Source organism: Gorilla gorilla, chromosome 20 (genome assembly GCF_029281585.2).
Source record: "Gorilla gorilla gorilla isolate KB3781 chromosome 20, NHGRI_mGorGor1-v2.1_pri, whole genome shotgun sequence".
Taxonomy (NCBI): Eukaryota; Metazoa; Chordata; class Mammalia; order Primates; family Hominidae; genus Gorilla; species Gorilla gorilla.
In genome coordinates this window covers 56,969,049-56,989,240 of record NC_073244.2, presented here as the reverse complement: position 1 = coordinate 56,989,240, position 20,192 = coordinate 56,969,049, and the positions used below count along the sequence as shown (strand labels likewise).

Here is a 20,192-nt window from a genome sequence, read left to right as displayed (position 1 = left end):
GGCGCTTCTGAATGCCGAATCATGAATCTCTCCTCTTAAAAAGCTGACTTTTCATTTTGGAAAAAGGGGGTCCTGGGCCCTTTAACAGCTTGCCAGGTGCTCAAACGCTGCTTCCCAGAATGCGTGGCGCTATGTAAATGAGACGGTTTTGGGAGCGAGGATGATTCATACTATATGAAGTGAAGACAACATTTTACAAGGACATCTCTCATGATAAATGAGTGGGGAGAATTTATAGCCCTTGAAGTCAACCATCTCACACCTTTCCAAAGGACGCGACCATAACTCTAAAAGGTAAGCTTTCACGATCCTTATATAGCTGCGCGGGAAACAAGTTGTCTTGCCCGGATGATCCTCAGTGGTCTGGGGTGCAGGCTTCAAACCTGTAGCTGTCTAGCGACAGAGTGGTTCAATTCCACCTTTCGGGCGGTATGTAACTAAGCGTCTTGACTTTTCTTTATCGAACCGGGCTTATTTTGCTTGTTGCTCGGGTAGGCGCTCCTCCAGCCTGCACCTGGAGAGGTCGCTGCGGCCTTCCGCATCGCAAACTATCATTCTCTGTCACTCCGATCTCTGATTGTCGTTACTTATTTTCCCCTCCGGAGTATAAAAAACCACTCCAAAAGATGAAGAAAAAGTCATCTACCCAGTTCTGGGATATTGGCAGTTTGGAAATTATCCTAGATCTCTCCCCTTCAATTGCTTACTCATTCAGTCGTTTGCTCACTCATTTATTTAATCACGCGTGCAGTGATTAATCAGTCAAATACTTGCCCATTTGTTCATCTGTCATTCACTCATCAAACAAGCATTTGCTGAGGACGCAGCGGTGGTGACAGCCCTGGCCTTGGTCTCCTGGTGCAGTCAGCCCAGTGGGGGAGACAAACATTAAGCCATCAGACAAACATTAAGCCACACACTTAATTAACAACTACAGAGGGGATAACGGCTGCAAAGGAAATAGAAAAGTGAGGCCCTCTCATAAGGAGAGCTGAGCTGGTCGGGTGTCACGGGAACATTAGGGCAGACACTTGAAGGATGGGGGTGAATATTATGGGATATCGAGGGATCAGGGTGACCCCAATAAAGATGATGGGGGTAATGATAATTGCACCGTCACTCTGCACTTACTGCTGGCATGCACAAGCCTTGTAACTCCTCTTAACAGCCCCCATTCTACAGATGAGGAAATGGAGGCTCAGGGAGATGAAGTCTCTTGTCCAAGGCAACCCAGCCTTTTTTCTTTTTTCTCTCTCTCTTTCTTTCTTTCTTTCTTTTTTTTTTTTTTTTTATTTTACTTTAAAAACTGCTCCTTGTAGAGCAGGGTTAACTCATAGGCAGTGTCTTTTTTTTTTCCTTTTTTTTTTTTTTTGAGACAGGGTCTTACTCTGTCACCGAAAGTGGAGTGCAGCGGTACGATCATAGCTCACTGCAGCCTCAAACTTCCAGGCTCAAGCAATCCTCCCACCTCAGCCTCCTGAGTAGCTGGGACCATAGGTGCGTGCCACCACTCCCAGCCTCACTCAGACCACTTGACCCATGCTATTTATTACTGCCCTGTATTTTCCTTCCCAAGCCGGCTGCTCACCAAGCCCAACTGTCCTGCCTCCCGAGTGTCTCCTGAATCCTTCCCCTCCTCTCTGTCCCATGTCCCTGGCCCTGTTCTGGACTCCTCCTCAGCCCACCCTGCAGGGTCCCCACCCCACTTCCTCCCTGGTCTCCTGCTCAGTCTCACTCCTCTCCCTTCCAGTCACCCTCAGTCTGGGGCCAGAGGGGTCTTTCCTAAATCACAAACCTGCCCCTGCCCCTCTCGTGTTCAAAACCTGCAATAGCTCCCCAGTGCCCTGAAGAAAAGATCTAAACTCCTTAGCCTGGGAATGTCATTATAATACCTGCAGAATCTGGTCTCTACTAACCCCTCTCTCCACACCCGTGGTTCCAGTCTCCACGAATCTCTAAGTTTTCTCTTTTTTTTCTTTCTTTTTTTTTTTTTTTTTTGAGACAGAGTCTCGCTGTGTTGCACAGGCTGGAGTGCAGTGGCACAATCTCAGCTCACTGCAATGTCCACTTTCCAGGTTCAAGCGATTCTCCTGCCTCAGCCTCCCGAGTAGCTGGGATCACAGGTGCCCACCACCATGCCTAGCTAATTTTTTTTTTTTTTTTAGTAGAGATGGGGTTTCGCCACGTTGGCCAGACTGGTCTTGAATGCCTGACCTCAGGTGATCCACCCACCTCGGCCTCCCAAAGTGCTGGGATTACAGGCATGAGCCATCGCACCCGACCCTCTAAGCGTTCTCAATGTATCGAGCCTTCTCCCCACCAACAGATCTTTGGCTGTGCTATTTTCTTGGCCTCGGCCTTTTTCTAGTTCTTTCTATACTCTCTATCCTCCTCTAGGACTCAGCTCAGCTGTCCCCTCCGCCAGGAAGTTTTTCCCGACTCCCAGTCCAAGCTAGGTGACTCTGCTGTGCTTCCCTAGCCCCATGGGCTTCCGAAACCCAATCCACTTTAGGTTGTCCCTGACTGGCAACAGTGTGTGTTCCCCAATGGACTGTGAGCCCCAGGAGGGCAAGACCTGTGAGGCTCAGTCCCTATAGTGCCCCCAACTCCCAGTGCAGTTGGGTAGGTGCTTAGCACATTTTTTTGAGTGAATTAATAAATGGATTCCACCATGACAAATTCCCTTGCTTATTGATTTACCAAAGCGTCTGAGCGACCCCTGGACCCTCACCTCAATTCCCAGAGGACTTGCTGTTATGCAAATAAGAGACGGCTAGGATTTTGCAATGGGGATGGCTCCACTCTATGTGTAAAAAAAAAAAAATGGTCATATATTTGCTTCGGTCAGTCTTGGGTTGGCCCCAATAGTGGTCATATGGAAAACAAAAGGAAACACATCTTCAGTGTAAAATAATCGTTTTTTGTAGTTGTAGTTTGTAAAAAATCCAAGATGATGCCCCATTCCTAGCCTGAGTGGTCTTTAGTAGTTTGCTGTGCAAGTTTCTCAAGATCCTCTTTTTTTTTTTTTTCTCAACATAGTGAGATGGGTTGGGGTGGGGGGTGTCTCACTATGTTGCCCCAGGCTGGTCTCGAACTCCTAGCCTCCTACCTCGGCCTCCGAAAGAGCTGGGATTACAAGTGCAAGCCACTGTGCACAGCCCATTAAGCTTCTTCTGTGTATAGTTTATCTCCTTAGCGCCTGTTTTTAACCCATAGAGCATACAAGCTCCCTCACTAGGAGACCTCTGTGATCCCACACCTGCAGGCTAACCTTCTGACCCCTTACTTTTTTTTTTTTTTTTTTTGACAGTTTCACTCTGTCACCCAGGCTGGAGTGCAGTGGTGCAATCTTGTGTCACTGCAACCTCTGCCTCCTAAGTTAAAGTGATTCTCCTGCCTCAACTTCCCAAGTAGCCTGGGATTACAGGTGTGCACCACCACACCAGGCTAATTTTTGTATTTTTTGTAGAGACAGGGTTTCACCATCTTGGCAAGGCTGGTCTCAAACTCCTGACCTCAAGTGATCCGCCCGTCTTGGCCTCCCAAACTGCTGGGATTACAGGCGCGAGCCACTGCGCCCGGCTGTGACCCCTTACTTTTTGTAGTAGGAGGCACTGCCTGTGAGTACAGGAAGTCCTCCTGACTGTCTGCCTTCCTTTTATCCTGCTGTAGACCCATTGACTAGAAGGAGTTCCTGCATAGGTGTGTGTCTGTGTGTGTATGTGCATGGGTGTATGATCTCTGTGTGTGTGTAGTCCTTCGACAATCTAACCTCATCCTCTCTTACTAAAAGGAAGCCAGGCAATGGGTGTTAGGAGGAAATAAACACTGTAGCCTGGCGAATGCGTTTTTAAGAGCTTTTTATTGGCAACAGTGCAGAACCAAGGGGAGAGGGGACGGCCCATCGCCAATCTGCCCCAGCCCCCCGGGGTCAGGTGCAAAATACAAAAAGAGAACCACAAGTACAGCATGGGGTAGGGGGTTCGGGGATTCATTGAATTGTGGTTGGCAGGAGCAAGCCCTGCTCACACTCTCACACTCGCACCCAGAATTGTCAAAGATACAGATTGTAAAAATCTACGATCCCTCAGGCTCACTCACAAAAAATAAAATCTCATGTCCCCAACGAACCCAGAGTCAGACGACAGCTGGAGCATTAGCAGGGACAGTCAGAAAGGAGACAAGTGAAAACGGTCAGATGGACACAGGCGGAGGAGAAAAGACAGAGGGAGAGAGATCATCGGGAACAATCAGAGGGGCCGAGACGATCAGAAAAGGGTCAGCCCGAGACAGGCTGAGCCAGAGTTTCTAGAAGCAGTTTCCAATTCAACGGCTCGCTTTGAGGGCCAACGTGACCTAGGCCGAGGCTGCAGAAGCGCTCACACACTCACACGCACGCACACACACACATCCATATATAATATATTTACTTATACATAATAGATATAATTGCCTTTCGGAAACCAGGAAAGGGATAAATAGCTACGGAATGGGTCTGGGATCAGCACGGGAGACGCGCGACAAGGGGCACGTGGAATGTTTTTCATGCAGCACGGATGGAGGGAGGCGTGGTCCACCCCCCGATATTAAAAAATATAAATTTGCCTCATAAAGAAATCCTCATGAGATGAAGCGCAGGGAACGGTGGGGTGGGAGAGCCAAAACCAGGGTCGGGGCTGGGCGGACTCGGGCATGGAATCATGAGATTCCAGCCCCTTGAGTCTGCCAGTCCAAAAATATTGGGGGTTTGGGGGTACCAAAGCCTCAGCTCTGAAATCTTCTCCGGAAAAATGTCACAACCCCTCACTCCCTTCCTAGAGAGGATGTGAGGGGCCAAGGGGTGGGAGAAGTTGGCGTCCTAGGCTGGGGATTGGTCGGGGGACCTTAAAGAAAAAGGCCAGGGCTGAGGGTCCTGAGGAGAGAGAGAGAGGCCACGTGGATGGAGGACTGTCACCCCCTTCTCGGTTCTGTCACCCCCTTGAGTCTAACTCACTGTTGAGGGGAGGAAGAAGGGGGATGGACGGAAGGGAGACCGAAGAAAGGCTTTCGGGAGTGGGGACATTATCCCTCCAGAGGGGTGCTGCCCCACCCAGCTGCACCCCACAATCTGGCCAACTCATTTCACAGTATAAATCACTCCAGCAGGACGGCATCACAGCACCCCCTGCTGCCTGAAATCAGAGCGGCCCAACGAGGAAGGCCAGGAGGGTCGGCTGGCAGGGGGCAGGGTCTTGGGATAACACTGTCATCAGAAACAAGGCTGGGGGCTGATTTCGGGGTGGGGAGCCTTAGGAGGCCAGAAATTCCAATCAGAGCCAGTTTTTCTGGGAGGGAGTGGCTAGACAGTCAAGGAAGGACGTTCACATTTCAAAAGAAGTCGGGTGGGGGGATGAGATTATTCTGGGGGGCATCGAATTCCCTTTAAGGGGGGGCTCACTTCTGCCCAGAGTAAAGAGGATCTCACACCATGGAAATGTGGGATCGATAAGCTAAGGTCGGGAGTGCAGGGGAAACCAACCTAGGCACCCCAAAGAAAGGGTGGGTGTGGGAGACATTGGGTAGGGAGTGGCATTTTTCCTTGTTGAGCCTCTCTGGAGAGGACTCCAGCCCACCCCACAGCCTACCTCCCACCCCCGTCCCTTCATCCTCACACAGGACTGCCCGAAGGTGGGCGTCACCCCACCCCCCTCCCCACCCATCCCCAGAGCTTGGGTTGACGTCAGAGAGCCAACAGTCAGCTGGGGGTGTCCATCCCCTTCCCACCCCCTGTCCCCAAAGTCACCAGCTCTCCGGCCTCGCCGGGGCACAGAAACAAGAGGCAGGACAAAACACAAGGAATCCTCCTGTCCGATGGCAGTGGCGCAGTGGCCGCAGAGGGTCAGACGGAGGAGCCAGGGAGGCCACACACCCACTTTGTCTCTTCCCCTCTCTCTCCTCCTTCTCCTCCTCCTCCTCCTCTTCCAAGTCTCTCTCCCCCATGTGTTTGTTTTGTGTGTCTAAAGAGTTCACAGAGCGAGGAGGGAGGGCGAGTTCAGGGGATCGGAAGGCTGGTCACTGCCGCTGGTGCGTTGGGCGCCGGCGAACGCGGAGACCTCCGGGCAGGTGAGGACAAACGAAGAAGTGTACGAAGGGTTAACAACGGGGAAGGGGTCGCCGAGGACTTGAACTTCACTGTGTGTAAAGAGAGAAGCCGTCAGGTTGGGGGGTGCGTCTTGGCTGGTCTGGAAGGGCAGGGGCGGTGGTGGCGGGGGCGGCAGTAGCCAGCTGAAGCCATCTTCCTTAGCCGGTGCTGAGCCCGGCAAATCTCTCACCTCCGCCAGCGGGCCCGGCCCGGGCCCCTCTTCGTAGGGGATCTTGCAGCCCGGTTTGTGGGCCACCAGCACAAACTCCAGACGTTCCTTCTCCTTTTGGAGCTCGGCGATCTCCGACTCCAACTCTGCTTTTTCTTCCTCCAACTGATCTGTCTCCTGAGGCCAGGGAGGCCAGGTCACAGAAGAGAGAGAGGAAGGAGAAAAAAGCATGTCAGTGACCAGGAAACTCGGGTCATTGGCTCCCTTGGACTTGCTGCTGGAAGGCAGCCCCGGGCTGAGAAAAAACACCTCCTGAGATGGAGTCCTGGTGGCCAAGGGAGTTGGGGCAAGGGTCTTGCCTTCCAGGAGCCTCAGTTTCCCCCATCTGTCCAAAGGATGGTACAGAAGGGGCCAGGTTTATGGGGAAGTTTCTGGTGTGCAGGAGGCACTCAGAGGTTTGTTGAATGAATGAACAATCGTTATGTGGTTGGTTTTGTTTTGCTTTTGAGACAGAGTCTCGCTCTGTCCCCCAGGCTGGAGTGCAATAGTGCAATCATGGCTCACTGCAGCCTGGACCTCCTCGGCTCAAGCGATCCTCCCACTAAAGCCTCCATAGTAGCTGGGACCACAGTGGTGTGCACCACCATGCCCAACTAATTTGTTTTTTTTTTGGTAGAGACAAGTCCTCCCTATGTTTCTCAGGCTGGTCTCAAACTCCTGGGCTCAAGCAATCCTCCTGCCTTGGCCTCTCAAAGTGCTGGGATCACAGGCATGAGCCACTGTTATATGTTTTTAATGTGTTCCCTTCTATTACCCCTCCCTCTCTACCTCCCGGGGAAGAGATAAAGTAGAGAAGGAAAGTTGACAATTCCCTTGTTCCCTCAAGGAGTAACAGCTCACCCTGCAGGCATACAGCAGGGAACTCTCAGACCAAGGGAGGACATAGGAAGGGAGTGGGTTTTGGGGGATGCCACCAGCACCAGGAGAGCTGTGGGTGTCTAGGGCAGGAGGTGGAATAATTTCATTTCACAGGCTTTCCAGAGTGCTAAGGGTAGAAAGAGCCCGGAAGATTTGATGAGGGTTTGCAGAGATGGAGAAACTGAGGCAAAATGGGTTGTTACTTGCTGAAGACCAGATGGGAGAAATGATGGGAGCGCCCCTCTCCTCAAGGGCCCCATGTGGCCCCTCGGGATGAAATGAAGGCTAGGAGAGTAGTCCGTGGGGTCAGGAAATGGGGGAGACCAGGAGTTGACTTAAGTCCATGGGGGTCTGTGTTTGTGCCCTGGGCTACCCAGTCTGGCCACAGCAGTACCTAGTTCCATGTGTGGAACGTCTAGTTCTCAACCCGGGATAAGGGTACAGGTGGAAAGGGGGCAGAGAATGAGGAGAGAGCTCCCCTCAGCATCCCCTCTCCCACCCCAGGGCCTGTCCTCACCGCCTGGAGTCGGTCGGTCAGCTCCCTCCGCCGGTTCCTGCATTTAGCTGCTGCTAGTTTATTTCGTTCCCGGCGCACCCTTCGCTTCTCCTCTTCCTCTGGGGTGAGCTGAGTCAGGGAGATAGAGGCCATGAGATTTGGGGATACAGCACTCCTCCACCCATCCCGAACCTCTACTTCTTTCAGAACCCCCAAGAGCCAAAAAACAAGCCTCCAGTCCTCGCTCGTGTAGCAAGGATCTTGGGGTTTCTGTAACAATGAGGCCTTGGTGGAGCCCCCCTCCATTCATGAGAAACTTCCTACCTCTCTTGCTTCCCCCTACCCAGGCCAAGTTCTGATGTCCCTTACTCACCGTCTCCTCTCGGGGTCTCCTAGGCCGGGCTCGGGCTGGGCGGGCAGGCCCAGGCCCACTGGTAGTTCCGCTGGTGGAAGGCCCACCACTGCCACTCGCTCCGCCACTGCTGTAGCCACTCATGCCTGGTGTGGAGTAGCTGGTTCCCGGCATGTCGTAGGGGTCGACGACCGGGGGCTGGGAGGCCAGTGGCTGCCCCTGGGACTGGGCCATGGAAGAGATGAGGGTGGGTTGCACAAGCCACTGGAGGTCCTGGCTGGTTGTGATCGCGGTGACCGTGGGCACGAAGGAACCGGGCATTTCCCCGAGACCGGCGCACTCCTACGGGGTGACACATACACACACAGGCGTAGACACACAAACAAAGACACCGACACATACACACCCAACACACATAACACACACCGACCCCGTGAGTGAGCACAGGGTGAGCGAGTGTGGATGTGTGTGTCACAGGGAAAAAGCCACAACACCCACCCTTCCACTACACCGTGACGCAGTGGTTAATGAGAGGATTTCTGCTCAACTGGCTTCTACCTCCTCCTTCTTCCTCGGGGAAAGGTTGCACGGTTCCAGCGGGTGGTGAATCACACCCCGGGTTGGTGACTCTTAGGTGTGGGGGGTGGAGAGGAGGCTGGACACAGCCGGGTGACAGAACCCCCGGGACGGAGCCACAGCCACACACACAGCCACAACACCCCACCCCCACCCCAGAGGCAAGGGGAGGGAGAAGGAGAGGCCTTAGGCCAAGCCTTCCTCTACACTCACACACACACACACACCACTCTGCGCGAGGTCCCATGCAGGGGCGGGGGTCCCAGTCAAAAGGGTGTTTGGGGGACGGGCCTAGGAGTTTAGAACAACGTTTCAAGTTACTGTCTCTTTTCAGAGTGAGACTGACGAGTGACAGTTTAGGGTGAACGGACAGGTAGAGAAAAGTAACCACTGGGGCTCTCTCAGATTGTCGCGGAGGGGGAATGGTGCGGGACCTGAGCCCCCAAGCCTCAGCAGCGCTCATCTCCCCCCTCCCGTAAATGGACTCCTGGAACTGCTCTGAAGGCTTAACTACTCTCTCGGGGGGCGTGGTGAGGGAAGGGCTGGCTCGCCGACCAATCAGAGTCCTGGGAACCCAGAGGGGGCGGAGCTCCTGGAGACCACCTGGCTGGTTGCCCTTCGGTTCGCGGTTCTAGTCCTGTCTTGGGACACACCGGAGGAACCGGGCATGAGGAACAGAGGGAGTGGGAATGTGTCTGTGTGTGCCTGGAGAAGAGGGTGACAGGCACCGTATCTCTCCAAGAAACGCCGGCACACAAGCAGACACCCCCTGCTCCTGAGAGCCCAGGGACCAGATCCCCGCAAGGGCCTCGCAAATCCATTGGGTCGCAGAGAGCCGCTCTTGTCACGACAGGGATCCCCTCCCTCTGCCTCTAGAGGCGCCGAAAAGAGACCCAGCCGCCAAGGAACCACGGGTTCCGGGGACAGAGAGGGGGAAGGAAAATGCACCCTACAAATAGGAAGGGAAAGCTGATTGGCCAAGGCGTGCGCCCCGGCGGCCAATCGAAACGCCGGGCTGCCCCCTCCCTTAGCAACGTGGCCCCGGCGTTCCAAAATAGAACGCTCCCGGGACGTCAGGGGCGGGGCGGACGAAGGGGGCGCCGCGCGCCGTGCGTGCCCCGCGTCAGACGGAGGATTCCAGCGCGTCAGCCGTTACGCACGGGTCCCCCGTTACGTCTCCGCGCAGGAGGCGGAGGCAGCGCGGCTGAGGGTTCGAGGCCCCTCTTCCCGATGGGTGGAGGGCGACCCGGCACCGAAGTGGGCGCTCCGAAGGAGGAGGAAAGGAAAAGAGACTACTGGAAGCTTCCCCGGGATTTCCCCCACCTGCCTAACTGCGCTAGCTTCAGGTCTGGGACCCGAGCAGGGGGCAGTCCCGGGGCCGGCTCAAAGTTCTCAGCCCCGCTACCGCATACACGTTGCACTGAGCGGCGCATTACCCACCCCGCCCCGAAGCCTACCCTCCCTGCCGCGTTCCCTCCTTGCGCTCCACGCACGCAACCAATTGCAAACATCTCCCGACTCTGCAGTTTGCAAAGTGCGCTGTGAGCCTTTTCCATCTCAGATCTAGGGTTCTGATGCGCCTTTATGTGGCGGTTGGGGGTTATTCTTTTCACCCTTGACTTAAAAAATAAAACCTACAAAGCAGCACCCCTACTATCAAAAACTTACCTGGGAGGCGGCGGCGGTGGGTGGACTGCCGAAGGAGTCCACCGAAGACAGATATTGAGACTCGGCAGAGGGTGAGGAGCTGCACCGGGAGCCGGAGTCGTAGTCTCCGGGGAAAGCCTGAAACATTTCCCTGGGCACAGGGGGGCCCCTGTGACCACGCTGAGGTCGCCGGGAAGCCAAGGCTATGGCCGGGTTGGGGAAGTAAGGTGCGAGTCTGGGGTGAGCCGTGGGAGTCCCGGGTGAGCTGAGCGAGTCCTCAAAGTACGCTGTCCGGGGAAGCTCGGGGAAGGAGCAACGTCCCGTTCCAACAATGGCAAAGTTTCTGTGCAGTCTTCCTGCGGTGCCCAGGTCCCCACAGGATGCCGCTGTACCTCCTGAAAGTGCAGGCTCCGTAGGACCCAGGGGCGAGGGAGGGGTTGCTCCCCCAGGGGCAGAAAGCGCTGTCCCGCTGTACAGAATCAGCTTCAGCTACGGTCTCCTCCACGCGTCCGGCGGGTCCCACGGGGGGAGGGGAGTAATAAAGAAGACGAAAAAAGTAAGTCGGTCCTCCAAAAGAAAATGAAGAAATATCTAGAAGAATCTTTCCAAAAACTTTCTCCCCGGAAAAAAAAGATTAACGAAATTTCATAACCCCCAAGAAGAACCACAATAATCAAGTTTCCAAGTCTTGGTTCCGCGTGTCCCTGCCGTGGCCGTAGCTCTGAGTCTTATGAATGAAGCACAGACCCGCCAGCCTGTATTTATATGCCCGGGACCCGCCCCCCTGCTTACGTCACCCGCCCCTTGCTGGACAAACTTCCCCAAATCTCCGGCCCCGCCAAATCGAGTCCCGCACTGTCCAGCAAGAGATCTGTTCTAGACTCGATCTGGTCACTTGCATGACCCTCGGGGCCCTGGGGGTCTCGGGGGTTGCGTTCCGGGCCACTCGGCGGGAGGAGATCCCGGCCCCGCCTTCCCGGAGTTCCTGTGACGCAATTAGCCATATAAGGAGCTCGGCCGGCGCGGCGGAGTGTTTGTTTGGTATCCTAGCAATGACGTCAGAGGGAATCCCTCGCTCGCTCGCGCGCGCGCCCGCGCCCCGCCCGCGCCTGCGCAGTGCAACGCCGCCCCGGGGGCTGGTAATAATAGGCGCTTAGACTAGCCCCGCAGGGCCCCCGCTGACCCGGGCGGGGAAGACCCCAGCCTGCAGGTCCCCTTCACCTCTGGCGCCCCCACCCACCCTGTTCTACCGATGGTGCAGCGCCCCCATTCGAGAAGAAGAGCAGATCTCCAAAAGGAGACCCTGATTAGTGTGGTGTGGTCACGTAGGTGGGGAAACTGAGTCCCGAGCGGGCTGTGATGCTCAGGTGAAAGTGGAGGTAATGGAGGGATTCCGAGGCTCGTCCTGGTTTCTGTCCTGATTCGCTGTGCGAGCTTAGGAAATGTTTTCCCTCTCTGAGCTTTAGCTTTAATCTTCCCCGCTGGGCAAAGGATGTGTGTCTTGGACCCTGCTGGCCTTACAGGTCCGGCGTTTGGGAGGGATGCGGATTTGGAGGAGATGGGAAATGAAACTTAGAGAGAAGCCTCTCTTCTGATGGTGTTGGTAGCCTCTCCTTCCACCTTTTAATCCACCCGGAGACAAAGAATGTGTAAGAGGGAGGGGATATTATCATTAATTCTAATAATAATAATTAATGCCTTGTATTTGGCACTTGCCAAGCACAGCTCCTGTGCTACGCCTTTCAGTAGAAGATTTGTAATCCTTAAAACAGCTCTGGAAGGTTAAGAGAGAAAAATCTTCATTTTATAAAAGAAAAAAATGATACTCAGGGAGGTTAAATGACTTGCCCAAGATCCCATCACAAGAAATTCAAACTCAGAATTGTTAAACTCCAGATTTCCTACCCTTTCCATTTCTTTTCTGATTTCTGAGACCCGCCTGGTTGGATGAAACTCCCTGAAAAACCTGTGTCTGGGGTTTTTTAAAATGATAATGGCAATATTAGTAGCTTTCACTTGTCAGGTCTTTTTTTTTTTTTTTTTTTTTTTTTTTTGAGATGGAGTCTTGCTCTGCCGCCAGGCTGGAGTGCAGTGGCGATCTCGGCTCACTGCAACCTCCGCCTCACCTTAGCCTCTCAAGTAGCTGGACTACAGGCGCGGGCCACCACGTCAAGCTAATTTTTATATGTTTAGTACAGACGGGGTTTCACCATATTGGTCAGGATGGTCTTGAACTCCTGACCTGGTGATCCACCTGCCTCGGCCTCCCGAAGTGTCGAGATTACAGGCGTGAGCCACAGCGCCTGGCCTGTCAGGTCTTTCTAAGCTTTACAAACTCCTTCTTACTGCTCTTAGCGTGTACTGTTGCAATCTTGGCTCACAGGGGTACAGGTGACTACCTGAGCAAATCTACTTAGCAAATGGGGTTCATGAATCTGACTTTTTTTTTTTTTTTTTGACAGAGTCTCACTCTGTTGCCCAGGCTGGAGTGCAGTGGCACAATCTCGGCTCACTGCAGCCTACATCTCCTGGGTTCAAGTGATTCTCCTGCCTCAGACTCCCGAGTAGCTGGGATTACAGGTGTGCGCCACCACACCTGGCTAATTTTTGTTTTGTTCTGTTTTGTTTTTTGAGACAGAGTTTTGCTCTTGTTGCCCAGGCTGGAGCGCAACGGCACGATCTCGGCTCACCGCAACCTCCGCCTCCCGGGTTGAAGTGCTTCTCCTGCCTCGGCCTCCCGAGTAGCTGGGATTACAGGCATGTGCCACCATGCCTGGCTAGTTTTTTTGTATTTTTAGTAGAGACAGAGTTTCTCCATATTGGTCAGGCTGCTCTCAAACTCCCAAACTCAGGTGATCCTCCCGCCTTGGCCTTCTTAAATGCTGGGATTACAGGCGTAAGCCACTGTGCCCGGCCTAATTTTTGTATTTTTAATAGAGATGGGGGTTTCACCATGTTGGCCAGGCTGGTTTTGAACTCCCAACCTCAGGTGATCCGCCTGCCTCGGTCTCCCAAAGTGCTGGGATTACAGGCATGAGCCACTATGCCTGGACTGACTTGGGTATTTCAGATGCTACAGCCCCCAACTCTTAAGCACCCACTGGGAAGGGTGCTACCAGCTATTTCACAAACCTCAGAGAACCCAGCACTTCCCTCCCAGTGCACAGCCTGGCCCAGCCCTGGGCACAGAGGAAGAAGCACTTTTAAAACACTGAATTTCACAGGTTGAGAGAGGGGCAGGGCCTGTCTCCGGGCCACACAGCAAGGCTGTGGCAGAGCCAAGGCGATGGTTCTTAATTTTCAGGGAGTCCTGATTCCCTGCCCCAATATTAGGGAGGATGTAGGGAGATGTGGAAGACTAGAGGGACATGGGGGGCATAGGTGGAGGTTCAAGTTTCCAGACAAAAGTCCAGCCTCAAGCCCACCCCCTGCCCTGTTCCTCCACGCCCCCTCTGTCTGCCACCAGCCAGGAGGGAGGGACAGAGACTGGGAGATGACACAGCAGCCACTAGTAGGCAGTGACTCGGCCCCAGCATCAGACAGGGAGTGACCCCTCATTCTTCTGTCTCATCCAAGCCCCTCATCTCCTCCTCCATGGAATAAAGGAAACATGCAAAGACCTACCCTGGCTGGCCAGAGACTCACACCCGACACAGGCAACACAGACTTCCACACAGCCGCCCACCAGGTCACGCGTGGGCAATCACCCACAGCCACATAGAAACAGCTTCACAGACACACACCGGCATGTGGAAACACACACTGTCATATGGTTATCAACACACATGACACACATCCCTACACACACAAGAAGACGTAGGGTTCAGGTGTACAGCCAAGGACAGGTACAGACCCCCAAAACACACAGAGACCCCTAGATCTTTACTAAAGGTGCATATATGATCTCACACAGTGACACACACACAACACTCAGAGATCAAGAGAGCAACACACACATATACACACACATATACACATATATACACACATACACACACACATATATATACACACACACAGACCAACAACCATGCATCCTGCAGAGGGACTCGTGTAAAGCTCTTCACACAACCATAACAAGAGCTAATTCTTCCCAAGAGCTTATATTAACTTATTTAATTCTCACAACACTCCTGTGAGGTACAAATGATTATTTTACAGGAAGGGAAACAGAAGCCCAGAGAGGTTAAGTTATTCACCCAGAGTCACACAGCAAGTAAGTAGCAAAGCTGGAATAACACCATGCAGGGTGTCAGGCTTCAAAGTCTGTTCCTTGAACTATTATTATTATTTTGAGATAGGATCTTGCTCTGTCATCCAGGCTAGAGTGCAGTGATGCAATCATAGTTCACTGTAACCTCGAACTCCTGGCCTCAAGTAATCCTCCTGCTTCAGCCTCCCAAGTAACTAACAACTACAGGTGCGTACCACCATGCTTGACTAATTTTTTTTTTTTTTTGAGACAGAGTCTCTTTTCTTCGCCCAGGCTGGAGTGCAATGGCATGATCTTGGCTCACTGCAACCTCTGCCTCCCAGATTCAAGCAATTTTCCTGCCTCAGCCTCCCCAGTAGGTGGGATTACAGGCATATGCCACCACGCCTGGCTAATTTTTGTATTTTTAGTAGAGAAAGGGTTTCACCCTGTTGACCAGGCTGGTCTCAAACTCCTGACCTCAAGTGATCCACCCACCTCGGCCTCCCAAAGTGCTGGGATTACAGGCATGAGCCACTGTGTCCAGCCTAATTTTTTTATTCAAAAAAATGTTTTTAGAGTCACGGTCTCACTTTGTTGCAGGCTGATCTCAAACTCCCAGCTTCAAGCGATCCTCCCACCTCAGCCTCCCAGAGCGCTGAGATTGCAGGAGTAAGCCACGGCGCCTGGCTTTGAAATTTATTAAATGGGTTTATGTATGTCAATTTATTCACACAGGGATGCTCATGTTCACGAACACACTGGGCATTTATCCTCACACCATCGCAGACCCAGAAGCTAGGTGGCCTGGGCTTATGTTCTGCTTCTATCACCAAGTAGCTTGGTGAACTTGAGCTAGGACATCTGGGGCCTCAGTTTCCCTACCTGACAAAGGAGAACAAGATGTAGTGCCCACTCATGAGACTGGTGGGAAGATATCATAAGGCTCCTGACAGATTGTACATGCTTGTTTTGTTACTAAAACAAAGTCTTCCTGAACTTTATACATGTATACCCTCCTGACCCATATCCGTGGGTCGGTTAAATTTATCATGGGCCCTAGGCACTGTGCCCCTGGGCCTAAGGGAGAAATTGGCCCTGGAGACACACACACACACACACACACACACACACACACACACACCCGCACTCACAGATATGACACACCTGCCCGCAGAGCATGGAGTGGGTAAATCAAGTTCTTCTCCATAAGGCTCATTCCTTGCCAGGCTCAGTGTCTCATACCTGTAATCCCAGCACTTTGGGAGGCCAAGGTGGGCAGATCACTTGAGCCCGGGAGTTCAAGACCAGCCTGGACAACAATGGCAAGACCCCATCTCTACTAAAAATACAAAAACTAGCCAGGGGTGGTGGCGTGTGCCTGTAGTCTCAGCTATTTGGGAGGCTGAGGTGAGAGGATCACTTGAGCTTGGGGAGGGCGAGGCTGCAGTGAGCCATGATCATGCCACTGCACTTCCAGCCTGGGTGACAAAGTGAGACCTTGTCTCAATAATAATAATAATAATAAATAAAATAAGAGGCTCCTCTTGGAAGGAGAGCTTCCAGGAGGAGGAGGACCTGAGCATGGGGGAGAGGGTTGGATCTCTGCCCTGGCTCCCAAGGGCTCAGCTCTGCTTGGGGGAGACGGCTGGGGGAGCCTTAGCCTTCTGCCTCCCGCAGGGTGGAGATGGGTATCGGTGCCCATCCTGGCTTTCCTCAGAGTATCCTGTAAACAGCCCCCCGGCAGAGTCTGTGAAGGCCAGCCACACCACGTCCTTCCCACCTTCCTCTGGCCAAACCTCTGCTCCTCTGTTCCTCAGTTCCCCCATCTGTAGAGCAAGAAGGTTGAGTGATGGCGGTCTTCGAAATTGCTTTCCAGCTCTGAAATTTAATAATACAGAGGAGGAGGAAGGCTGGGTGTGGTGGCTCACGCCTATAATCCCAGCACTTTGGGAGGCCTAGGTAAGAGGATCGCCGGAGGCCAGGAGTACAAGACCAGCCTGGGCAACATAGTGAGACCCCCCCCAACCTCTACAAGAAATTTAAAAATTAGCTGGGCATGGTGGCACACACCTGTAGTCCCAGCCACTCAGGAGGCTGAGGCACGGGCATCACTTGAGCCCTAAGAGACTGAGGTTGCAGTGAGCTATGACTCTGCCACTGTACTCCAGCCTGGGCAACAGAGCGAGACCCTGTTCCCCCCCCAAAAAAAATAAAAATAAAAAAATAGAAAAGAGGAAGAGGAGCTGCTGAAATCAAGCACTTAGGAAGCTGTGCTTAGCACTTTCACACTCATTATCTCAGTTAAGCCTCACTCCATGTCAGTCCTCTACATGGATTCTGTTTTGATCTCCTTGTACAGAAAAGGAAACTGAGGTACAGGGGGGTTAAGCCTGAGAGCAGCGCTTCTCAATTCGTGGTGATCACGAATTGCCTGGAGAGCCAGCAGATCTGCTGTGGTCATCTTTTTATTTTTATTATTTTATTTTATTTTGAGACGGAATTTCACTCTTGTTACACAGGCTGGAGTGCAGTGGCACGATCTCAGCTCACTGCAACCTCTGCCTCCCGGGTTCAAGTGATTCTCCTGCCTCAGCCTCCCGAGTAGCTGGGATTACAGGTGTGTGCCACCATGCCTGGCTAATTTTTGTATTTTTTTTTTGAGACGGAGTTTCACTGTTGTTGCCCAGGCTGGAGTGCAATGGCGCCATCTTGGCTCACTGCAACCTCCGCACCCCCGGGTTCAAGCAATTTTCCTGCCTCAGCCTGTAGCTGGGATTACAGGCGTTAGCCACTACGCCCAGCTAATTTTTTTTGTATTTTTAGTAGAGACGGGGTTTCACTATTTTGGTCAGGCTGGTCTCGAACTCCTGACCTCAGGTGATCCGCCTGCCTCGGCCTCCCAAAGTGCTGGGATTACAGGCATGAGCCACCACGCCTGGCCTAATTTTTGTATTTTTCTTTAAGTAGAGATGGGGTTTCACCACGTTGGCCAGGCTGGTCTCAAACTCTTGACCTCAGGTGATCCACCCACCTTGGCCTCCCAAAGTGCTGGGATTACAGGCGTGAGCCACCACGCCCAACCTATTTTATTATTATTTTTTTAAGACGGAGTCTCACTCCGTCACCCAGGCTGCAGTGCAGTGGTGCCATCTTGGCTCGCTGCAGCCTTCACCTCTCGGGTTCAAAAGATTCTCCTGCCTCAGCCTCCCAAGTAGCTGGGATTACAGGCGTGTGCTACCAGGCCTGGCTAATTTTTTTGTATTTTTAGTAGAGACAGAGTTTTGCTATGTTGGCCAAGCTGGTCTTGAACTCCCAACCTCAAATGAACTCCTGACCTCAAATGATCTGCCTGCCTCAGCTTCCCAAACTGCTGGGATTACAGGTGTGAGCCACTGTGCCCGGCCATCTTTTGCATTTCCAACAAGCCCCCTGGTAGTGCAGAAGCTTTGGTTCCAGGGACACCCCCTGGGAGGAACAAGGTCTGTGGGTTTCTGAGGCTCCAGAGGAGGGGAGGGGCATGTTCATGAGTGCACGTGCGGGTGTGTGTTTGACTGTTGTGACTGTGACCTCTGGGAGGGCAAATCCAGGCTGATTTAGTAAGGGCTGCCTCCTCGGTGCTCAGCATTGAATAGTGAGTGTGACTGGGTGGCTGAGCCGCTCCACACTGAGCAATCCCTAGGGCTTCCTGGAGGAGATGTCCCTGGAGTTTCAGGGAAGCAGAGTAACCCAGATTGGACACTGTTAGCTTGACCCTCCCAGTATCCCTGCATCCTGCATTATACTCCTCCCCATGGCTCCTGAGGCCCTACACGACCTGCTCCGAGGGTGCCCTAGTCTCGTCTCTCCTCTCCCCTTTGTGTTCCAGATGCCTGGCCTCTCTCCCTGGACTTCAGGCCTTTGCAGGTGCTTTTCCCTCTGCCTGGGTCACTCTTCCCTTCGCTTCCTGTGGCTCATAGTCTTTTCCTCCAGGTCTTAACTCCCATAACCTCTCCTCCAGGAAGCCCTCCCTGATCTCCAGGCTGAGTCAAGGCCCCCTCTCCTGGGGTCCCTCCCTCCAACTCTGCCAATCTGGGCTCATCGTTGTCTGGGGATAGGTTTGTCTCCCTCATTGGGTTGTGAGCTGGGTGAAAGCTCGGCCAAAACCATCCCGGTCACTGCCTTGTCCCCAGCATAGCACTTGGTACCCAATAGGTGGTTATTAAATATTTGTTCAAGCCAGGCACAGTGGCTCATGCCTGTAATCCCAGCACTTTGGGAGGCTGAGGCAGGAGAATCACTTGAGGCCAGAAGTTTGAGGCCAGCCCAGTCAACATAGTAAGACCCTGTCACTACAAAAAAGTTTAAAATAAAAACAATATAATATAATATAAGAATAAATGAGGCAGGGCTGGTGGCTCACGCCTGTAATCCCAGCATATTGGGAGACTGAGGTGAGCAGATCACTTCAGGCCAGGAGTTCGAGACCAGCTTGGGCAACATGGTGAAACCCCATCTCTACTAAATATACAAAAATTAGCTGGGCGCAGTGGCACACACCTGTAATCCCAGTTACTTGGTGGCTGAGGCACAAGACTCTCTTAAACCCAGGAGGCAGAGGCTTCAGTGAGCCGAGATTGCGCCACTGCACTCCATCCTGGGTGACAGAGCGAGACTCTGTCTCAAAAAATAAATAAATAAATAAATGTTTGTTGAGTAAATGGATCTTCACCATTCATTCATTTACTAATTCCTAAACTCTGACAGACCCTCAGACAGAAACATATCTGAGCCTCTTTTTTTTTTTTGAGACGGAGTCTTGTTCTGTTGCCCAGGCTGGAGTCTAGTGGCGCAATCTTGGCTCACTGCAACCTCCACCTCCCGGGTTCAAGCAATTATCATGCCTCAGCCTCCCTGAGTAGCTGGGATTACAAGCGTGTGCCACCACGCCCGGTTAATTTTTTTTGTATTTTTAGAAGAGACGGAGTTTCGCCATGTTGGCCAGGCTGGTTTTGAACTCCTCACCTCAGGTGATCTGCCCGCCTCAGCCTCCCAAAGTGCTGGGATTACAGGCGTGAGCCACCACACACCCGGCCAACCTCTCTTTTGCTGTGAGGACAGAGACAGATACACACGTAGACAGGCTGAGATGTCCACGTATACACCCTATCCACAGATCTCAACAGGCAGACACCTTTCACCTTTGTCTGTGCAGGCACCTGATGACTATTTGTTTATTTTTGTTTTTGCTTTTGTTTTGAGACAAGGTCTTGCTGTCACCTAGGCTGGAGTGCAGTGGCGCAATCTCGGCTCACTGCAGTCTGGACCTCCTGGGCTCAATGGTCCTCCTGCCTAGGCCTCCCAAAGTGCTGGGATTATAGGCATGAGCGACCACGCCCGGCGACAAGATGACTATTTGAACACACGATCACACACACAGAACAAAACACGTGCAGTTGTGCAAACACATCACATAGGTGTTCACACCCCAAACACAGTAAACGACACACACCTTCGTCTACATAAACTTACACATCTCCACACACACACAAATGGGTAGAGCTAGGACCCCTGCTCTCACAGTGATACCCCTCAGAGCTGTGGACTTGAAGAATGTCTTCTTTTTTTCTTTTCTTTTCTTTTCTTTTCTTTTTTTTTTTTTGAGACAGGGTCTCCCTCTGTCGCCCAGGCTGGAGTGCAGTGGCTCGATCTCAGCTCACTGCAGCCTCCACCTCCCAGGCT

The 20,192-nt window shown here is 52.7% G+C and overlaps 2 protein-coding genes and 1 non-coding gene across 5 annotated transcripts in view; 2 read left to right on the top strand and 1 right to left on the bottom strand.

Annotated features, from left to right (window-relative positions):
• The first annotated feature begins 275 nt into the window (after positions 1-275).
• ERCC1 (ERCC excision repair 1, endonuclease non-catalytic subunit) overlaps positions 276-20,192 on the top strand; it is a 72,510-nt gene continuing 52,593 nt past the window's right edge. The window contains exon 1 of the mRNA XM_055369740.2: positions 276-294. The gene's annotated coding sequence lies outside the window, so the exon portion shown is untranslated. The remainder of the gene's footprint in view (positions 295-20,192) is intronic.
• On the top strand, positions 343-429 carry TRNASTOP-UCA (transfer RNA opal suppressor (anticodon UCA)). Its single transcript has one exon. It is a non-coding gene; the product is annotated as a tRNA-Sec (tRNA).
• On the bottom strand, positions 3,844-11,015 carry FOSB (FosB proto-oncogene, AP-1 transcription factor subunit). Of its 3 annotated transcripts, XM_055369738.1 has the most exons (5): positions 10,301-11,015; positions 8,078-8,398; positions 7,726-7,833; positions 6,312-6,467; positions 3,844-6,171 (listed from the first exon to the last, which is right to left on the bottom strand). In XM_055369738.1, exons 1-5 carry the CDS (start codon positions 10,424-10,426, stop codon positions 6,169-6,171), a joined length of 714 nt encoding a protein of 237 aa, XP_055225713.1. In that variant the 5' UTR covers positions 10,427-11,015; the 3' UTR covers positions 3,844-6,168. The 3 variants fall into 3 exon arrangements, with proteins under 3 accessions (XP_055225713.1, XP_004061009.1, XP_063557520.1); XM_004060961.3 differs by having other exon boundaries at positions 3,844-6,467; XM_063701450.1 differs by lacking the exon at positions 7,726-7,833 and having other exon boundaries at positions 3,844-6,467.